The following is a 22,844-nucleotide window of genomic DNA, read 5'->3' as shown; positions in this document are numbered from 1 at the left end:
GAAGTGGATCATTAGCTTACTTATTTGAGGTCACTCTGATCCTTATACCAGACTCTGAGAGCATAACACCACCTATGTAACAAGTAGTATGCCTGACTTTAGAACACTGTGCAAAGGAAGTGGAAGGATAAACAATAATTACAATAATATAACAGTGCTCTGCAAAGATGGGCACAGGCTAGTTGTGAATACACTAAGAGTACATTAGACTTCATGATGAGGAGAGGCGATAAGAAGTCAGGCCAGTATGGTGCTCTTCCTATGGGAAATCAGAAAAAGAAAAGAGGGGGCTTTCCAGTGATCAGCTTAGAGAAGCCTGTCACAAGGAATGAACCAGACAACAAAGGAAGTGACCCTTATTCTCCCTTAAAAAGAAAAAGGGACATTTTTCCTTTCTAAGTCAAACAGCAAAGCCTCGAAGCTGTCTCTAATTCACAGCTTTATTTTCACTGTTTATGGGGACATTTAGAACTTGATCATCAAGTACTTGAGGAAAACATAGTTTAACCTAGAGTGGTGGCTCAGCAGTCAGGAGCACTTGCTGCTCTTGCAGAGGACTGAGTGCAGTTCCCAACACCTTTGTGGAATAGCTTCTAAGGACCTGTAACTCCAGCTACAGAGATACGACACCTCAGATATGTGCACACCCCCACACAAACACACATACACAGACATGATTTAAAATGAAATATATAGTTCAAAAAGTTCTCTGGATTAAGCAAAAAACAAGAGATACCTCTCTCTCCTCTGTCTCTGTCATGGAATTCCCCTCTGTATGATGTGAATACCATTGGTTAATAAAGGACTGCTTTGGTCCTATAACAGCGCAGAACTTAGTTAGGTGGAAAAGGCTAAACTGAATGCTGGGAGAAGGAAGGCGGAGTAAGGAGAAGTCATGTTGCCCTGCTGGAGACTGATGCTGGAACTTTACCCTGTAAGCCAAAGTTGTGGCAATACACAGATTAACAGACATGGGTGAAATTAATATGTAAGAGTTAGTCAATAATAAGCTAGAGCTAATGGGTCAACCAGTGTTTTAAATAATAGAGTTTCTGTGTGATTATTTAGGGACTGAGCAGTCAGAAACAAACAAGAGGCTCTCCTTACAACATGTCTCTGTCTCTCTCTGAGTTGGAGATGGAACACAGGGCTAATGCTATACACATGAATAACACATGCTATACAAGTGTTCTATCTACACCACATCACACCCCAAGACTAGGTACCTCCTTTAGAGAGCATATTCTCTCCATATACTGACCAACATTTTCATTCTAATATCTCTTTTAGTTATGCCACCCAAGGTTTAGATTAAGTGTGGCAGTTTAACAATGATTATTCATACTTAGCTTACATAAAAACCAACAATAACTAAGGAAGTTTTGTTTGTCTACAATTTCAGGTTGGGTCTCTTCCAGGTGTTCTTAGAATCTCCCTACCAACTATCAACTTTTCTTTTCCTCCCACCTGTTGGTTTTCTTTTTCTTTTCTTTTACTTTAGTGATCATGTCTTGGCTCGTAGTCTATGCTCCTAAGTTATAAGACTCTACTAATACTGTTAAATGAAGGGTCTCCTGCCTCACTGCTGCAGTTCCCTCTTAAATAAGTTGCCTTTGTTTTGTGCTGTCTCATTCAACTAGGTTATGCCAAGGGCATGAGCAGGAATGTGTTGAGGAACCTGAAACTGACCTTTACAAGCACTCTGGCCTAAAGGCACCTACAGGGCTGTCAACCTCCTTTTAGACAGTGAAGACATGCATAGAAATAACATAAGCTGCCACATTCCTCTGTGGTCACTGTACAATCTAGCTTTCTGAAAACAGAGTAAAAATGGTCTATGTTAAACAACTCAGCTAGACCACATAAGATGGCATTAGTATTGTTGGGATTTTTGTTTTCACTTTCCCATATATGCAAATTGTAGTTTTAAAACTAGGATTCCATTAGCTAAAACTCTTAACCCATCTAAGGCAGATGTCTCCTGTCTGAGCAGCAATGTTCTTAAGAAAGTTTGCAAGAAATCCTCATGTTTGACCTTTGAGCTTTTGATACTACTTGGGAAATCACAGTTAACACATTACCTGCATTTTCATGATATGAATTTTTTGACAGTTACTTTTATCTTAAAATATAAAGATTATTTTTTGCTATTTGAAGATTTAAACTCATAAAAACAGAAGAAAGACATCAAATATCAGTGTTAGAAGGGCAGAAATGTGGCTTTAGTATCTGATTTTACATCATAAAAGGCAAGGTTCTCTGAATACTCATCACTTAATGTCATATAGTTACTTATAAACACTTGTATATTTAAATGTACAAATTAACAGATACAAGCTTATACAGTTCTAAATATTCATCAGTTGGTGTTATGTGGTTACTTATAAATACTCATATATTTAAATATTTAATACATGCAAACATACAGAAGCCACCAAATAGCTTTTTATTCTAAGAACTAAAAACAGAAAAGGGACATTAATGTTTTCCAAAAGGACACCAACTATCCACTACTCTTTATTAAGTAACCATCAGTGCATTTTCTTATCCCATCAACTGTCTCTCCATTAACCCCCTCCTGCTTCAAGTTTCTGTTTCTGATCACTAGACTCCTAAAAACAACAGGAGAGGAAAAGAAAAAAAGAGGGCCACAGTTAGGGAAGCCAAGAGATATTTGTATGTTTTTAAACAGCATGCATATAACGTGATTTCCAACATAAAAGGAAAAGGAACCTCCTGGGTCAGAAGAGGTCACTTACCTGCTGCTCCTGTGCTCTAGCAGCACCAAGTTCTGAGAGTGACATGGTGAGCTTTTCTTGCTGTTCTGATAGGTACTTCTGGTAGAGACTTAGAAGTTCTTGGCATTCTCTATACTGCAGTTGAAGAGGTGAGATTGCAAATTAAGGAGGAAAAACTGGTTCATATACAGACTGCAATAAAGAAGACAAAAATAGAAATACAACAACATTTGGTCAGAGGCAGTGAGTATGGTGTCATCAGATAAAAGCAGTTTATGTGTCCAGTCAGAAAGCAATAATTTTAATAAATAAAGTAGCACTGAAGCCAGGTGGTGGTGACACATGCCTTTAATCCCAGCACTCAGGAGGCAGAGGCCGTGGATCTCTGTGAGTTCTCCAAAGTTACACAGAGAAATCCTGTCTAAAAAAAAAAAAAAAACAAAAACAAACAACAACAAAAAGAAAGTAGCACTGGCCATCCCAGTGAAGAGACATTTCTCTTAGTTCTTTGCAGAGCTATGCAAAGGAACGCCTATCACATTATGTAAACAAGCAAAATGAAGCAGAGCATAGACTGTATGACTGTAATCCAGGTGCCCAAGGACGGACTGGGCAAAAGAGTCAGACATAAAAAGAAAGAAAAGGGAAAAGGAAAAAGGAAGAGAAAGAAAAGGTAAGGAAAGAAAAGGGAAGAGAAGGAAAGGAAAGGAAAAAAATAAGAAACCAATTATTTAAATTTAAGAGTTAAAATTATAATAATCTCTGACTTGACACAGCAAACACCACAGGAACAGTTACAGGGGAAGGAACTGTTGAGCAAGTGAGCCAGAGCCAGAGACCACTGAGGGTCTGCAAATAAATCTGGGACCTTCAAGGGAAAAGACCTGAACCAGGAACCCTGTGGGTTTGGGCATGAATCTGGGACCTTCAATGGAGTAGACAAAAACCAGAGATCTCTGAGGGTCCAGGTATGAGTCTAAGACCTCAGAGGGAGTAGGCTTGAGTCAGGACCTCTGTGGGTTCAGGCACTGGTCTGGGACATCAAAGGGAATAGGCAGGAACCAGAAACCTCTGCAGGTCTAAGCCTGAGTCCGGGATCTCTGAAGGAGTAAGCCTGAGCCACGTCCTCTGCTAGTCTGGGCATACCAGAGACTGAGAACTCTGAGGGAGTAGAACAGAGCCAGAGACCTTTGCAGGACCAATTCCAAGCCAGGGACTTAGGAAGGAGTGGATCCAGACCAGGATTTACATAAACAGATTAAAGCCAGTAACCTAGGCCAAAGTAGGGCTGAGGCAACTAACTCCACCTTGGGCTGGAGCAGGCTTGAGGCAACGAATTCCACAGGAGTGGGACTGAACCAGAGACCTAGGCCAGAGTAGGCCTGAAAAGCTAGCTCCATGGGAGCAGGAGTGAATCCAGTCCAGGGACATTGACGGACCAGGACTGAGCCAACAACCTGGGACAGAACAGACCTGAGACAGCGAAATTCATAGCGAATGTCCACCAAAATCCCAGACCTTGAAAGAATGGTACTCAACTTCATATGAAAAAGCAAAAAACCCAGGATAGCCAAAACAATCTTGTGCAATAAAAGAACTTCTGGAGGCATCATAATCCCTGACTTCAAATTCTACTACAGAGCTAGAGTACTGAAATCAGCCTGCTATTGGCATAAAAACAGACAGGAAGACCAATGGAACCAAACTGAAGACTCAGATATTAATCCACACACCTTTGAACACCTGATTTTTGACAAAAAAACAAAAAAATATCAAATGGAAAAAAAGACAGCATATTTAACAAATGGTACTAGCATAACTGGATATCGATATGTAGAAGAAAAAAATAGGCCCATATCTATCACCATGCAAAAAACTCAAGTCCAAATGAATCAAAGACCTCAACATAAAGCCAGCCACACTGAACCTCACAGAAGAGAAAGTGGGAAGTACACTTGAACTCATTGGCACAGGAGACCACTTCCTAATATAACCCCAGCAGCACAGACACTGAGAGAAACAATTAATAAACGGTACCTCCTGAAACTGAAAAGCTTCTCTAAAGAAAAGGACATGGTCAATAAGACAAAACATCAGCCTACAGAATGGGAAAAGATCTAACTCCACATCAGAAAGAGGTCTGATCTCCAAAATATACAAAGAATAAAAAAAAACCTGGTCATCAAAAGAACACATAATCTAATAAAAAATGGAATACAGATCTAAACAGAGAACTCTCAACAGAGGAATCTAAAATGGCTGAAAGACACTTAAGGAAATGTTCAACATTCTTAGTCATCAGAGAAATGCAAATCAAAACAACTCTGAGATTCCATCTTAAACCTGTAAGAATGGCCAAGATCAAAAACACTGATGACAACTTATGCTGGAGAGATTGTGGGGAAAAGGGAACACTTCTGCACTGCTGGTGGGAATGCAAGCTGATACAGCCCTTTTGGATCAGTATGGTGATTTCTCTGAAATTTAGAAAATAACCTTCCTCAAGACCCAGTAATACCACTTTTGGGTATATATCCAAAAGATGCTCAGTCGTGCCACAAGGACATGTGCTCAGCTATGTTCATAGCAGCATTGTTTGTCATAGCCAGAACCTGGAAACAACCTAAATGCCCCTTGACCGAAGAATGGATAAGGAAAATGTGGTACATTTACACAATGGAGTACTACACAGCAGAAAAAATAACTATAAATGGATGGAGCTAGAAAACATCATTTTGAGTGAGGCAACCCAGACCCAGAAACACAATTATCACATGTACTCACTCATAAGTGTTTTATTAATTAATTTATTTTTAATTAAAAATTTTCACCTCCTCCCGTCCTCCCATTTCTCTCCCCCATCCCTTATCCCCCTTCCCCTCCCTCTCCAGTCCAAAGAGCAGTCAAGGTTCCCTGCTCTGTGGGAAGTTCAAGGTCCTCTCCCCTCCATCCAGGTATAGGAAGGTGAGCATCCAAACAGACTAGGCTCCCACAAAGCCAGTACATGCAGTAGAATCAAAACCCAGTGCCATTGTCTTTGGCTTCTCAGTCAGCCCTCCTTGTCACCCAAGTTCAGAGAGTCTGGTTTGATCACATGCTATATCAGTCCCAGTCCAGCTGGCCTTGGTGAGCTCCCAGTAGATCAGCCCCACCATCTCAGTGGGTGGGCAGACCCCTCACAGTCCTGACTTCCTTGCTCAGGTTCTCCCTCTTTCTGCTCCTCATTTGGACTTTGGGAGCTCAGTCCAGTGCTCCAATGTGGGTCTCTGTCTCTAGCTTCATCTATTGCCAGATGAAGGTTCTATGGTGATATGCAAGGTATTCATCAGTATGGCTATAGGATAGGGCCATTTCAGGCTCCCTCTCCTCAGATGCCCAAGGATCTCCATGGACACCTGGGAACACCTCTAGAGTCAAGACTCTTGCTAACCCTAAAATGGCTCCCTTAATTGAGATACATACTTCCTTACTCCCATATCCACCCTTCCTCCATTCCAACCGTCCCATTCCCTGAAGCTCTCCCCATCCTCCCCTTCTCACTTTTTTCTCCCCATCTCACCTTACCCCTATCCCACCTCCACCCCCAAGTTTCTAATTTTTGCCTGGCAATCTTGTCTCCTTCCAATATCCAGGATGATAACTATATGTTTTTCTTTGGGTTCACCTTCTTATTTAGCTTCTCTAGGATCACATATCATAGGCTCAATGTCCTTTATTTATGTCTAGAATCTACTTATGAGTGAGAACATAGCATATTCATCGTTTTGGGTCTGGGTTATCTCACTCAGTAAAGTGTTTTCTATTTCCATCCAATTGCATACAAAATTCAAGATGTCATTGTTTTTTACCGCTGAGTAGTACTCTAATGCGTACATATTCCACACTTTCTTTATCCATTCTTCCACTGAGGGGCATCTAGGTTGTTTCCAGGTTCTGGCTATTACAAATAGTGCTGTTGTGAACATAGTTGAACAAATGCTTTTGTAGTATGATTGGGCATCTCTTGGGTATATTCCCAAGAGTGAAATTGCTGGGTCCTGAGGTAGGTTGACTCGCAGTTTCCTGAGAAACTGCCACACTGATTTCCAAAGTGGTTGTACAAGTTTGCATTCCCACCAACAATGGATGAGAGGTAGGGCTGGTTCAACATATGAAAATCTATCAATGTAATCCATCATATAAATAAACTGAAGGAAAAAAAACCATATGATCATTTCATTAGATGCTGAAAAAGCATTTGACAAAATTCAACACCCCTTTATGATAAAGGTCTTGGAGAGATTAGGGATACAAGGTTCATTCCTAAATATAATAAAGGCAATATACAGCAAGCCAACAGCTAACATTAAATTAAATGGAGAGAAACTCAAAGCCATTCCACTAAAATCAGGAACAAGACAAGGCTGTCCACTCTATATCTCTTCAATATAGTGCTTGAAGTTCTAGCAATAGCAGTAAGACAACATAAGGAGATCAAGGGGATTCGAATTGGAAAGGAAGAAGTCAAACTTTCGTTATTTGCAGATGATATGATAGTGTACATAAGCGACCCCAAAAACTCTACCAAAGAACTCCTACAGCTTATAAACACCTTTAGTAATGTGGCAGGATACAAGATCAACTCCAAATAAAAAATCAGTTGCCCTCCTATATATAAAGGATAAAGAAGCAGAGAGGGAAATCAGAGAAACATCACCTTTCATAATAGCCACAAATAGTATAAAATATCTTGGGGTAACTCTAACCAAGGAAGTGAAAGATCTATTTAACAAGAACTTTAAGTCTTTGAAGAAAGAAATTGAAGAGGATACCAGAAAATGGAAGGATCTCCCTTGCTCTTGGATTGGGAGGATCAACATAGTAAAAATGGCAATTCTATCAAAAGCAATCTATAGATTCAATGCAATCCCCATCAAAATCCCAACAAAATTCTTCACAGACCTTGAGAGAACAATGATCAACTTTATGGAAAAAACCAAAAAACCCAGGATAGCCAAAACAATCCTATACAATAAAGGTACCTCCAGCGGCATTACCATCCCTGACTTCAAACTCTATTACAGAGCTACAGTAATGAAAACAGCTTGATATTGGCACAAAAACAGAGATGTTGACCAATGGAATTGAATAGAAGACCCATATTTTAACCCACAAACCTATGAACACCTGATTTTTAACAAAGGAGCTAAAAGTATACAATGGAAGGAAGAAAGCATTTTCAACAAATGGTGCTGGCATAACTGGATGTCAACCTATAGAAGAACCAAAATAGATCCACACCTATCATTATGCACAAAACTCAAGTCCAAATGGATTAAAGACCTCAATATCAATCTGAACACACTGAACCTGATAGAAGAGAAAGTGGGAAGTACTCTACAACACATGGGCACAGGAGACCACCTCCTACGTATAACCCCAGTAGCACAGACAATAAGGGCAACATTGAATAAATGGGACCTCCTAAAACTGAGAAGCTTCTGTAAAGCAAAGGACACTGTCATTAAGACAAAAAGGCAACCTACTGACTGGGAGAAGATCTTTACCAACCCCACAACAGACAAAGGTCATATTTCTAAAATATATAAAGAACTCAAGAAACTAGACTTTAAAATGTTAATTTACCCAATTAAAAATGGGGCACTGAACTGAACAGAGAATTCTCATAAGTGGTTTTTAAACATAAAGAAAATTTGCCAACAAATCACAATCCAAGCATACCTAGACAACAATGAGGACCCTAAGAGTGACATACATAGGTCTGCATGTGATGGAGGAGTGTTTCGCCGCTTCCCACTACATGCATGGGAAGTAGAAAAAGACAAGATCTCCTGAGTAAGTTGGGAGCATGGGGACCTTGGGAGAGGATTGAAGTGGAGGGGAAAGGCAAGGAGGGAAGGAGAGAAAAATCAATAAAAGAAAAAAAACTATAACAATCTCAGAAGAAATCATACAAGTGCTTCTTTGTGACCTTGAATTAAGAAACCGCAAAAACAAATGCCTCAAAATGAAATATGTTGATATCATATATATGGTAAAGAATTAATATTCAGAATATATAAACAGCTCCTATAACTAAACATAAATAATATTAATCTAATTTTAAAAACTGTCAAAGGCTGAGGCAATCTGCAAAAGGAAATACATAGATGGCCAAGAAGTAAAAGATGCTAACCACAGCGGGCTATAGGGGAGAAAGGTAAATCAAATGCACTAGGAGAAAGGACAGCCTTACTCAAAGACTCATGAAGGCAAGTCTAGCAAGGACATGTTCAAGTGGAACTTCCCAGTCTAACAGGCGCGTAAATGTACTGCTACTTTGGAAAAAATTAGTAGTATTTTTAAGTGTGAATTTACTACATAATCCAATATATCTCATCATCCAAGAAAGAAATTTTAAAAAGCTAAACAAAAACTCATACATGGCATCTTCAGAGCAGCCCTGTTTATAGTAGTTTAGAAGCAACAAGAACCGTAATGTCCAGCAATTTATCAACAGAGCACTATCTATAAAACAGAACATTTTTTGATCACAAATAAATGAAAAATTGTTACATATACAAACCTTGAAAATATTATGTCATGAAAAGGAGTACTTACACAAAGAGTAGATATCACAAGCATTTATTTTTATGAGAAGTCAAGAATATGCAAGTCAGACAAGGAAGTAGATTAGTGTTGCTAAGACTGGAGGAGAGGAACTGGGGCAATGGGTGCAGGTTTGGAACTAGGTCTTGGAATGAGATGATGGCAGTGTTGTTACTCGGGAAAATGTCATTTACTTGTACACTTGGAAATGTCAGATTTTTATGTAAACATTATCTTAATGATTATTGCCTATTTTATACATTGAGTTCCTAAGTCTATTAAGCATAAAGGGATTATACTTTGAATTTTTGTCTTGTTTTGCATATTAATAATCACATCACTAATACTGTTACCAGGAATTTTCTGCCTTGCTCCTTTTTCCCCACCTCCAGCTCCTAGCATGTGGAGAATGCTCAATGTAAAAGCACTAAGTCAAACTTCATAGGTCAGGCACCTCCCATTTTCTTAATGTCCTCCCTTCTTAATTTTCTCCCTTTTCCTCAGATCATTTCTGAATCTCCCTCTCAGCACTTATTTAGGTATGCTGTTGGCATAAGAATTACTGTCCAATGGGATTACTCTATACATATACTTCTACACCAGATCATCGTGATTAAGAACAGTGATAATATTTCTTAAATGTCAAAAATTGTAACTAGTTTCAATATTCCTTAACATTTTCATAACCTAATCATTGCTTCTGGGCAGATTCCTGTTCTAATAACTTTTGCCAATCATAACTGCATAAATAACCAACTGCTTCATTATTCTGGTTATTAACCTTTAACAAAAAGAAGCCCAAGATGGCTTATAGGAGAAGACTGGCTCACAGAGAAAGGCCAGGTCACTAAGCTTATAGAATACATTAATTCCAAGAGCTTACTGAATACTTAGCATCTGAAACAATAGCAGAAATAACAGAGCAAGAACAGTGGTCTAAATAAGGTAATAGTTTCTAATGCCAATCTATGTTGGATTCCTGTGGTTTTACATTTCTGGTTTTGTGTTTGTGTGTGTGTGTGTGTGTGTGTGTGTGTGTGTGTGTAAACTCCAAGAGACACAAATGATTTGTTTGGTCCCAAGGTGTCTGTGACAGCTATTATGAACAGAAACCGCTTTTATCCTAGCTGATACCATAGGCAATAATATTTATAATAGATGAATGTCTAGTCAAAGAGTACAAATTTTACTCTGGGAAAAAAAAGCAAGCACAATTACACAGACTATTGGTTAACGTCAGCATCTGACATGATATATAGACATTAAATACATGCCATGTGGCAGTGTGGTTTTTGAATAAAAATGGCCCCTACAGGCTTATAGGGAATGGCACTATTAAGAGGTGTGGCCTTGTTGGAGTAGTGCCTTTGCTGGAAGAACTGCATCATTAAGAGGTGGGTTTTGAGGTCTCAAATGTTCAAGCCAGGTCTAGTGTGACATTCACTTCCTGCTGACTGCCAATTGGGATAAAGAACTCTTAGCTCCTTCTCCAGCACCACATCCACCTGCAGACTGCCATGCTTCCACCATGATGATAAAAGACTAAACCTCTGAAATTGTCAGCCAGCCCTACTTGTATTTTGTAAGCAGCAGGATATAAAAATGTATAGTCTTACATTTAGTTTTAAAATCTCTTTCTTGATTTTACAAGATTTGAGAATGACCCATATTTCCTTTTCCCTAGCATAGTGAGACTTTAGCTCTATACCTGGAGTGAGATCTTAGGAAAATCCAAGTAAAAGTCTTCTTCACTGAAGGGAGGACTTACTTACCTGAATCTTGGTTATGTAACTGAAAAGGATGTACTAGATATAAGAGATGAAACCTGAGAAAAAGGTGTACAACAAACCATGAAACAAATAGGCATGCTGCAGTATGGCTAACCACCATGTAGAAGTGAGAAAAGCAACCAGTTACCACACTCTGTACTGAAGAAAGAAGCCCTCACAAATGACCTACATCAGTAGCAACTTGTATTGAGTATGATCCCATTGAAATCTAAACAACTAAGCCAATCAGGTGAAGAGGATACAGAGAAGGACCTCTTCCAGGAGCATAAAGACTTAACATGAAAATGGACCACATAGAAAAGGAAAATGAAGCCTCTGAGTAGAATGAATATGGTGGCATGTGAAACAGTAAAAACTCTGAGGTGGGGATACTAAAGACCTAGTGGGCTGCTAAAATGAAAAGTTATTGTAACTCGAACTCTCTCTCTGGTCCAGCAAAATCCACTGCCATCACCCACCTTAGCTTCTACTCTGATGTTGGGAATGCCGCTTGATCTGGTACTGAGTAAATGCCTTCACACAGGTAAAGTCAAGAGAAAAGATTGATCATTAAAGGAGAAACCAAGCAGAATAGCCAAGATTGCTTTATTTCATCCAGACACCATAGAAAAAGACTGCAACTCCTCAGGGGACTTCAGGAAGCCCACATACCACCTTCTTTCCCCAGGGGTGGTTCCACAGAAGAGGGAGTGAAATCCAGGAATTGAATCCCCACTTTTACTCCTTCCTCTGTGCTTATGGTCATCACTGGAAGCTTCATGGGAAGAAAGAAGCTTCACTCCACTTAACAATAATAAGATATCCCTGTTTGCAAGAGTAGCATAGAAAGCTAACCAGAACTGAAGAAGTTTACTGTTCCAGCGGCAGAATGTAAGTCACCAGGAAAGTCTCTGCCTTCATCAGGTGGTAATGGTATCTACAGGTGATTAAGCTTCCATCCCCACCCAGCAATAATGAGATTCTTATTCACATGTGCCAAAGAATGTATAGGAAGGACCCTGAACTTTCATTCCAATCTCAATGCAATGCAGAACCTCTTCTTTCCCATTGGTGTGATATCAGAAAGCTATACTAAAAAAGAGGATTTAAATAAGACTATAATACAATATTTCAATTGTCCACAACACAATTATCATATGCCATACCAAGAGTCAAGAAAATATTAATTCAATAAGAAAAGAAAATCAACAGATATCAATACTGAAATAACCCAGATGTTAGATAAGAATTTTATTGTTTCCTGCAGAGGACTTTAAATTGGTCATCCTGAAATGTTTCAATGTGTATGCTTCAAACAAATGAAAAATTAGAATGCCTCAGAAAAGAAACAACAATTTCAGAAGAATAAAACTGAAAATTAGAAACTGAAAATTACAATAATCAAAATAAAATGCCCTCTGCATGGACTCAATAGAATAAAAGACATGGGAAAATTAATGAAGTTGAAAATACAATACACAATACACCTCCTGATCAGCAGAGAGAAAACAGATGAAAAAAGAAAATAAACATAGCCTACAGGAACTATGGCAACATAACAAAAGATTCACCTGAGTGCCACTCCAATACCAGAAAAAGAGCACAAGGAAGGGGATGAAAGAACATTCAAGATGTAACAGCTGAAAGTTGAGCAGACCCTCAACAGAATTAAATCCTAAAAATCCATGTCAAGAAACACCATTGAGGGGAATTCATGTGGAGGTCAGAGTGGAAGCAGGTGTGAGTGGGTGCACAGAAGGAATCATGGCTGCCAAAGTGTTTGAGTCCATCGGAAAGTTCGGCCTGGCTTTAGCAGTGGCAGGAGGCGTGGTGAACTCCGCCTTGTATAATGTGGATGCCGGGCACAGAGCTGTCATCTTTGACCGATTCCGTGGAGTACAGGACGTCGTGGTAGGGGAAGGGACTCACTTTCTCATCCCTTGGGTACAGAAACCAATTATCTTTGACTGCCGCTCGCGACCACGGAATGTACCAGTCATCACTGGTAGCAAAGATTTGCAGAACGTCAACATCACACTACGGATCCTCTTCCGGCCGGTGGCCAGCCAGCTCCCTCGTATCTACACCAGCATCGGCGAGGACTATGATGAGCGGGTGCTACCTTCCATCACTACAGAGATCCTCAAGTCAGTGGTGGCTCGCTTTGATGCTGGAGAATTGATCACCCAGCGAGAGCTGGTCTCCCGGCAGGTGAGCGATGACCTCACAGAGAGAGCAGCAACATTTGGGCTCATCCTTGATGATGTGTCCTTGACACATCTGACCTTCGGGAAGGAGTTCACAGAAGCAGTGGAAGCCAAACAGGTGGCTCAGCAGGAAGCGGAGAGGGCCAGATTTGTGGTGGAAAAGGCTGAGCAGCAGAAGAAGGCAGCCATCATCTCTGCTGAGGGCGACTCCAAGGCAGCCGAGCTGATCGCCAACTCCCTGGCCACGGCAGGCGATGGACTGATTGAGCTGCGGAAGCTGGAAGCAGCTGAGGACATTGCTTACCAGCTCTCCCGCTCTGGGAACATCACCTACCTGCCAGCGGGGCAGTCGGTGCTCCTCCAGCTTCCCCAGTGAGGCCCCCCTGCTCGCACCTTCTCAGGCCAACCAGGCCGTGGCCTCCGTCATTCTGAATACACTTTCCTTCTGCCCCACCCCAGCAATCACTGTGAAATTCCATGATTGGCTTAACGTGAAGGAAATAAAAGCAGAATCACTTCAAAAAAAAAAAAAAAAAAAAAAAAAAAAAAAAAAAAAAAAAAAAAAAAAAAAAAAAAAAGAAACACCACTGAATGCAAAAGACAGAAGTTTGGGGAAAGAATGTGGAGGAGGGGGGAAGAGGAGAAATAATCTTGAGAGCAAGGCAGAAGTCATACCCAATAAAGGGAAAATGATAAAAGAAAAACGTCTCATTACAAAACACAGACAGTGGAAGACAGCAGCATGTTTTTTTTCAGGTACTGAAAGGAAAGAACTGTCTGTCTAGATTTGGATATTCAGCAAATATACCCTTCTGACATGGATAAATCAAGGAATTCTCAAATAAAGGATACTTACAAGAATTATTGTTATCTAATATAAAGGACTAAAGAGGGCTCTAAGCAAGAAGGAAATAATAAAGGGCTGAATTTTAAAATATCATGGAGGAATGAAAAACAAAAAGAACCCAGCTCCAGACAGACAAAGCTACTTACTTTCTTGTCTTGAGTTTTGTAAACTATATGTGACAGACAAAACATGTAAAGCTTTAACACTGAGAGATGAAAGAAAACAACAAAAAAACCTTAACAACCTTGGAGAGTAATGAACAACTATAGGGCAGAGAAACAAACAAAACAACTTATTTTTAAGTACATCTTATTTTTATTAATAAGGCAGATGGCTTTTATGTACTTGAAGCTTTTTAAATCACATTTTATTCATTTACAACTGGGTGTGCACATGCATGTGTGTGTAAATACGTGTGTGTGCATGAGTGTGGGGGAGTACATGGGTGGAGATCAAAGAATAACTTGTAGAAGTCAGCTCACTATTTCCACTTTGTGTATCCTGGGAACTGAACTCAGATCACCAGGGTTGGTAACAGGTCGCCTGGCCAACTGAGCCATCTAGCTAGCCCCAGTATATCTCAACACATTATTACCTCACATTGTGGTATCTGCTCAATGTTAAATAAGTGCATCAACAGGTGACTGTCCGCCTATGTTCCTATTCTAGTTCAGGACACTTTCTTTAGATTAGGCCATCTTTAACCTCTGTAACTTCTGGCTACTGGCCTACTACATGCACTCTTAGCACAGCCCTTTTCAAATAATGCTTATAGTTAATATGGTTCTCCTTTCTATTATCACTAAAATTCTGAAGAGATTAACACACATGCTTACTCTCTATTTCAGCATTTCCAATTGAACATGTGGCCAGCCTCAGTCTACTTAAACCATATCTTGAAAAGTATTCTCTAATTTAAAATGCATCAATTTGATTTCAATTTCTATCTTATTTGCTAACCACTGACTCCTTCTTCAAAGGACCTTTACCTTCCTTTCTTAGTTGCTGACTATTCCTGCTGCTTCTGCTTACACTCTGTTCTGTTCTTAAATCTCGTTCACTGGCTTCCTTCCATGCACACATCATCAAATGCAGAAAATCTCTCCTATAATTTAAACCTATTCAGTTAAATCAGTAAAAATGATCTTTCACTCTCCAGTAGTTTCAGACTCAGTATATATGCCAGTGACTCCAAATATTATTTCTTAACTACCCAAGAAAGCAGAATGACATGAGGTGCCATGGTGGTAGGATTATGATTTAGTACTATTTACGAACATACATGGAAAAATAGATTTTATAATATGCAATAAGACAATTCACTATTCATTTCAACCTTCAATTTCTCTAATTAATTTCAAATTAAAATGTTGATTTTACCTTTAAATTAAAAATGTTGATGTTCAAAAAGGTTACATATCCTGTTTAGAGAATCACCATATATTAAATTAACTCACTTCATAAAGTACTAATAATAGTTTCATCGGAAAGAAATATAAATTCATTTTAGTGGAGAATGGTATCTCATGGTTAATTCCTGACTTGATTACTCTTTGATATAAACCTACAATGATGTATGGTATAACACAAACAAGTAAGTTAGAGTATCTATATATAAGAAAGAAAAATCATACCTAATAAAATTAAGGATAATATCAAAATTTAATTTTTCTTCTACCAACCTAAAGATCAAAGTAATATCTGCTTTTCTAACACCCAATGCCTAGTACTCTACTATAATACCACTGCAAAATTGTTTTTAAATGACTTAAAAGCAGTAAGAAAATGAGTCACCGCACTGATCAAAATAAAGCATATGGCCAACTCCTATGAACATAATAAAGAGTTTCAGCACTACATTACTTCAGTCAACAACGCTAAAGGTCAACCAGATCACCTGGACCTTTCCCATCAGTCTATGCTCTAGAACAGGAAAGAGAGAGTGCTGGGCTAAGTTCTCAAGCTTTGGAACTTCCCACAAAATTGCTAGGTGTCATTGCTGAAGAAGTCACAGTGACTGCTAAGAGAAGCACTCTAATGAAAGTAGTTGTGCACTTAAACACTATAGCCACAAGGCAAGTCATTCCCAGGGACAAATAATCTTCCCAACAAGGGCTAGGTGTTAATAACTAATACTCCCTTATAATACACCAGGCCTCAAAAAAATGGGTACTCAATATCCTTGTGCTGACACATATGAGTACCTACATTTCAGTTTCACGGAAGGATGAGGGTGGAGACAATCCCACTGCACGTGGAGAGTAAGGCATCATTGCTGGGCTACTTCCTAGAGTAAAAAGTGGGAATCTTCTGTCTTCAAAAATTGAGAGAGGAGTTTTAAATGTGTCAGTTCAACTGCCTGTTAAATTTTTTCTCTATTAAATAGCAGGAGCCAGTAATAATTTAGGTAAAAACACGCATTTCCTAAAACATAGACAATCCCACAATTGAATGCCCAATGTTAACAATTCATAAGAGATCAACAAAAGTGAAGTGCAAGGCCTACTGTTGGCCTGGCACTAAGTGACAGAAAGGTTACTCTCCAGCTAAGAATTGTTCTGGGTTGTGTTTTCTTATTAAAAAAATATTTAGATTACAAAATTAAAACAAATAAAAGCAACACTGCATAATTTAGCCGTCATTCTCTACCAAATTACTTATAACTGTAGCCATAAAATGATAATAATTTGCCATATGTGCAGCTGCAAAGCTAAGAAAAGCACTGGTCAGTACAACACAAAATGTGAACCTACAACCCCCCCTACTGTCCATGAAACTGAATTGCAATAAAACAAAGTATTATTTCTTCAATAAGACATGAAAAGAGTTCTGTTGTAACACTGCTTTAGAATACACAAATTTGTTAAAATGCATGCGACGAACTTGGGTATGATACATGCATAATTTGAGTATCACTGTGACAGACACAAGGTACAGGTGGAAAACTATAACAATGCAAAACTGCTAAGATACAAAACGTGTGCCCTGAGCCTCAAGCCTCACACATCTGCCAGCTCCCACTGTCCACTTGTGTGTCAACACACACACACACACACACACACACACAACACACATACTACAGCTTTCTACATAGTTTCATTAACCTCCCTCTTCATTATGTAGGTAATGTACCGTTACCTACATAAGTTTTGTGTAATCCTTTCAGTGATTTCAAAATAGGGTGCTACAAGTAAAGCACCCTACTTATTATAGCATTTAACATGACACAGAGGAAGAAAGATGAGAATGCCTCACTGAGGTACCAAGCCATATGGCTAAACATAGATAAGAATTATGGGTTAATTTAAGTTGTAAGAGCTAGTTAATAATAAGCCTGAGCTAATAGGTCAACCAGTTTATAATTAATATAAGCCTCTGTGTGTTTTGTTGGAACTGAAAAGCTGCAGGACTCAGAAGGACAGAAACTTCTGTCTTCAAATATGTGCAAAACTGCACTGCCAATTTTATTAAGTTTATCCTTTTCACTTTTTAAGAGGTTTTATTAGTAATTTTTGAGTCTTGGGGCCCTAAACTCACTTGCCCAAGTATCTTGTGTTGTTTTACCACACAATTCTGCATTATATAATGATTTTAAGAAATCCCTGTGTGTGTACATATATACGTGTGTGCACGCGCACACATGCGTATAGAAGAATTGACTGTATAAAAATAAAATTTAATTACATCTATCCTATTGACACGTGGGACTAAAGCACTTATAAATATCAAAATCATATGAATTTTTGGATATAGTATCATTATATAGCCTATTTTAACCTCAAATTCTCAATCTTACACCTTCAGACTCCCAAGTACTGAGATTCAGGTATGACTAGCCTAGCTAACTTAAAATGTTTTATCTGTCTACTTCTTTTATCACCATTTCCCTATTGTCTCCATTTAAATAGGCTCTATTCTTTTTTCTTTTTCTTTTTTTTTTTTTTGGTTTTTCGAGACAGGGTTTCTCTGCAGCTTTTTTAGAGCCTGTCCTGGAACTAGCTCTTGTAGACCAGGCTGGCCTCGAACTCACAGAGATCCGCCTGCCTCTGCCTCCCGAGTGCTGGGATTAAAGGCGTGCGCCACCACCGTAAATAGGCTCTTTTCTTAGTTACAGATCCTCACAAGAATTTAGGAGTAAATATTTATTTATGTGCATAAACTACAATAAAACACACAGTCAAGTTTCTTTTTTAAAAAATGTTTTTCCAATTCACTATTTTCCATTCAATATCCTATTGACTATGGCACATGGTCCTGTTCTAATTTTACTATTAGGGGGAGTTGGGAGGACCTTGGACTTAACATAGTGAAGGCTCTTTGGCCTGGAGAGGAAGGGAGTAGGAGTATGGGCAGAAGGGAGGGGAGAGGAGAGGGAGGAGGAGGCGAGGAGATGGAAATTTTTAATAAAAAATGAGGAAACAAAAAGAAATGGAGAATGGGATTCTTGCAGAATTCCTAAATTGCTTTCCTATAAGTCCATATGATTCTTCATTTCCAGGACCTTATTGTTTTTGACAACTGATTTGAAAATGATTATGTGTATCTAGCACTATGATTAAGGTCATGTTGTTCAAACACTAGACAATTATAGAATAACTCCTTCAAGCTGATCTGTGTCCTCTGGACACATCTATTTTCCTTGAATCTTTCTTGCTTTATGGAGTAATGTGTTCCCCATTTCTATTTATTCTGCATATCACATAAAACACTTTGATGTTGCAAAAGAAAAAAAATAAAAGAGAGAATGGAGTTTAAAAGAAAATACAGTCCAAACATATGTTTTCACAAATAAAAAGTACAGTATCTCATAGGCTTTTCATTTTTCCTAAAAAGGAAAAAATTTCATTGAGGCAAAAGGGAATTCAAGATAACCTTTCAGATCTGACAATACTTTAGTTAACGGCTTTTCTCACATGACTTCCTAACTAGCCAGCTTTCTCAACTGTCCATTTGCTTATCAACATCCACTTCAACAGTAGTAATTTGCCTGCACTGGGTGACACTTCCATATTATCAACTTGCTGCAAAAAGAAAAATTATTTTTCAGAAAGCAGAGAATCTAAAAGTGAATGGGTATCACTAGATATTATGAAATCAAAAGATGGTGTCAGAGTATATTTTGGCAGTTGCTTTGAGAGGTCATCGGTATGCACACTAAACTGTAGGAAGACTAGTGAGGGGCACCAGTTTAAACCACTATGGAAAGCAACTTCATCATTGAAGTCATAATTTTTATAGAGATTGAGACTGGAAAACTTTTTTTAAAAAATTAGTTATTTTTTGTTTTTTCAATCTTTTAGAACATAATGTATATATTTAATAGGAAAGTGTAGTGATATTTTGAGCTTTAACAAATAAAACTTGCATGAAGATGAGAGTGCAGAGTTAAGCCACTTAAGGCCAGGCAGTGGTGGCACACACCTTTAATCCCAGGACTCAGAAGACAGAGGCAGAGGGATCTCTATTAGTTTAAGGCCACCCTGGGCTACACAAGATTGAATTTTCTAAAAGAGAAACAGAGTTCATACAAAGGTGATCCCAGTAGTTGGGATCCCATGCCTTTAACCCCAGCACTAGGTAGGTGGAAACAAGAGTGATATGCCTGGGAAGAGAGAATACAAAGCGAGAGGAGAAAAGAAATTATAATCAGTCTGGGGTTTGGTGGAGACAGTTTCAGTCTAAGGACAGGATCGCAGCTTTAGTCTGAACACTGGTGGAGGTGAAAAGGTATCTCTAGTGGCTGGGTGCTCTGCTTCTCTGATATATGAGCTTTCACCCTCTGACTCCTGGGTTTATTTGTTAAGACCAATTGGAATTCGTGCAATAGTAAAGTATAAAAATGCTCAAATATTTCTTTTTCAAAAGATGTCTGGAGTTCATCATCAGTGAGAACTTCTGATGCCGGGATCTTGAAAAAGTTCTCAGAATCCTTGAGGTAAGCATTCTGTACTCCTGTTCCATCATCCAGCGTGAATGTCATAACAAACATACTGTAGAGGTACAATGCCCAGGACTTCGGCCACAGTGGAAGGACGCCATAGTCCTTTATTAAGAAGGTTTTGTATAGGTATCAAGTTTGAACACTGTTTACATCCTCGAAACTGTAAGCAACTTCAATTCAGTGCTTTCTTTTAAAGTAGCAAAACAATAACCAAGACAATGGGCTTCAGAATAAGTTGAGAATCAGAAATTGGACTCCATAGTGATAGACGTTCCCTTGTATGAGGAATGGTGCTGAGAGGTCTAGCAGCTCCAGGTCCTCGGGGCCAGACTTCACGGGAATCACACTGTGAAACTTGCTCTAGAAACAATCATGAATATGATATGTCCACCAGGAATAAAAATTGATACATACCCTTGGCTGGAGTGCCTCATCAAGTCCTACAATGTCACCATTGGAACAGAGCAGCGGATGTGCTACCAGATTTTTGACACCACAGTTGCAGAAGACACCGTGTAGTGCTGTCATTCAGTGCGGTGTGTGTGGGATTTTACAGTTTTAGAAGAAAGTTACAACTCTCTGTGAGGTTATCAGAAGAAACTTTACAGTTGTCAGAGTGTTGGACCCATGTCTACTATACTTCAGTTCTTTTGTATAGGAAGACATTTTATTGTTATTTATGCCCTCTTGTGAACATGTTTAAAATGCCTTGTTGTTCAGTGTGTTCAGGGAAGTACAGTATGAGGCTACTGTACTTGAGGACCACACTTTCTTGGCTCCCATTTGTAAAACGCTGGTGGCTAAGTTTCACATGTCTACAGAAGAATCCTCGTAACCACCGTGTTGAAAGAGGTCTGCTGTGCTTCCATATGCGAGTATATGGTTCCCTAGCTTTGAGCAAATGCTTGTCTGAGTGAGTCTCTGTATGCTGAGAGGAATGTTAAGTAGACATGGCAAAATTGTTTAGGTGCTGATGTTCCCCATTTTTGGATAAATCTATCTCTTTAAAACAAATAGTATATTCCACTTCCTGTTTCTTTCTGTAAACTAGAAGTTATTTTATTCCATACCAGCTAATAAACTATTGATATTTATGATTTAAAAACAAACAAACAAAAAAAGATGTCTGGAGTAAATTAAATGTGGCTACATATTAATTTCTCAAAGAGCATATTTTCTTATGTATGTCTATGTACAATATAAGATAATTTCCACATACACGTGCAGACATTGGCATAGTATAAACCCAGTGATCATATCAATAAATGCAGGAAAACATTTGATAAAATTCAATGTCTTTACAAACCCTTATCAATCCAGCAAAGAACAAATATGCTCCAAGGTCGTATATGGAAAGTCCATAACTAACTCATATTTCACAGCAAAAGGCTGGAGGATTTTCCTCTAAGATCAGGACAAAGCAAGGACGCTTACTCTCAGCACTCTAACCATATAAGTTCTGTAAGAAATAAAATTATCTCTCTTAACGGCATGGACTTATAGACATAACCAAAAGGATACACCTAGCTACCCCATCAAAAGTCCGTAATTCTTGGGAAAAAAAACTGCTAAAATTTGGATAGAACTACAAAAGAACTCAAACAGAAAAAAGGAAACCTGTACAAAAATTAAAAAAAACTGGAGGCATTAATCTATACCACTTCAAAATTATTACCAAATTATAACCAGAACCAATTTAGCACTATCATAAAAAGACTCACTGACTCCATAAACTCAAAGTGGCTTGGAGATTTAAGTCTAAGACCCAAATCTATAAAACTAGATGAAAGTATCAGGAAATGCTCCATTGTATTGGTGCCAGATGATTACCTGAACACAATTCCAAAAGCAGTTAGGAAAAGTTAAAATATGCAAGTCAGACTGCATCAAATTAAAACCCTTATTCATAGTGGAGAAAACAATGAAGAAATCAAGAAGATATCTGTAGGACAACAATCTGATAAAAGGCTAATAGGTAAAATTCACAAGCGAGAAGACAAAGAGACGTTTCTCCATAGAGGATTCACAAATAGCTAACAGATACATAAAAAAGTGTTTCATCACTGAGCATCAGAGAAATGTTAATTAAAACCACCATGAAGTACCCCCTCATATCTGTTAGAGTGGCTTCTACCCAAAAGAACAGACGAGGCAAGCATTTACTTCCAGCACAAGAGAGGCTGAGGGAGGAGGCCTGGTATTTGAGGACAGTTTGGCAAATACACTAAGTTCAAAGCTTGCCTAGGCTACATGGTGAGACTTTGTCTCAAAAATTAAAAAGAAAAATGAATGAAAGATGTCAAGGGCTGATGATGCTGTGTAGAAAAGGTAACCCCATGAACTGCTCTGGAATTGTAAACTAGTAATGCAGTTATTAGAGCAAGAAGTATGGTAGTTCTTCCAAAAGCTAAAAGGGGGATTAATGTATTATCCAGAAATCCCATTTCTGTACATATAAAATGTCTTAAATCAGTATGTGTAAGAAATACAGACCTGCACTTTCATATTCAGCACTGAACCGTTCACAATACCTAAGATATGGAAGTAGTTCAATATTTGAAGAAAATGTAGTCTATATTCCATAAGAGGATTCTAGTTAGCCTTAAGAAGAAAATTCTGATGTTTTCAACATGGACACACCTAAATACTAAATAAAATAAGCAAGGCATGCATGTGCGTACATGTGTGCGCAAACACATACAGGCACACATATAGTCACAGTAGAGACTAAAGTGAATGTTACCATGGACTGGA

The 22,844-nt window shown here is 38.7% G+C and overlaps 2 protein-coding genes across 7 annotated transcripts in view; one reads left to right on the top strand and one right to left on the bottom strand.

Moving 5' to 3' along the window:
• The window catches only part of Kiaa1328 (KIAA1328 ortholog), a 284,272-nt gene that overhangs the window by 165,709 nt on the left and 95,719 nt on the right, over positions 1 to 22,844 (bottom strand). For all 6 annotated transcript variants that reach the window (XM_038329545.1, XM_038329547.1, XM_038329546.2 and 3 more), the window contains one exon: positions 2,760 to 2,887. In XM_038329545.1, coding sequence (XP_038185473.1) covers positions 2,760 to 2,887 — 128 coding nt within the window. The remainder of the gene's footprint in view (positions 1 to 2,759; positions 2,888 to 22,844) is intronic.
• Positions 12,807 to 13,693, top strand: LOC119814156 (prohibitin-like). Its single transcript, XM_038329552.1, has one exon. The coding sequence runs from the start codon at positions 12,860 to 12,862 to the stop codon at positions 13,676 to 13,678; it is 819 nt and encodes a 272-aa protein (XP_038185480.1). The 5' UTR covers positions 12,807 to 12,859; the 3' UTR covers positions 13,679 to 13,693.

This window comes from Arvicola amphibius, chromosome 5, assembly GCF_903992535.2.
Source record: "Arvicola amphibius chromosome 5, mArvAmp1.2, whole genome shotgun sequence".
NCBI lineage: Eukaryota > Metazoa > Chordata > Mammalia > Rodentia > Cricetidae > Arvicola > Arvicola amphibius.
Note: the sequence above shows the minus strand (reverse complement) of the source record. Positions and strands in the feature narration are given on the sequence as shown.

What these genes read in the sequence shown, in the direction of transcription:
- LOC119814156 (XM_038329552.1), top strand. Translation starts at nt 12,860, where the DNA reads ATGGCTGCCAAAGTGTTTGAGTCCATCGGAAAGTTCGGCCTGGCTTTA.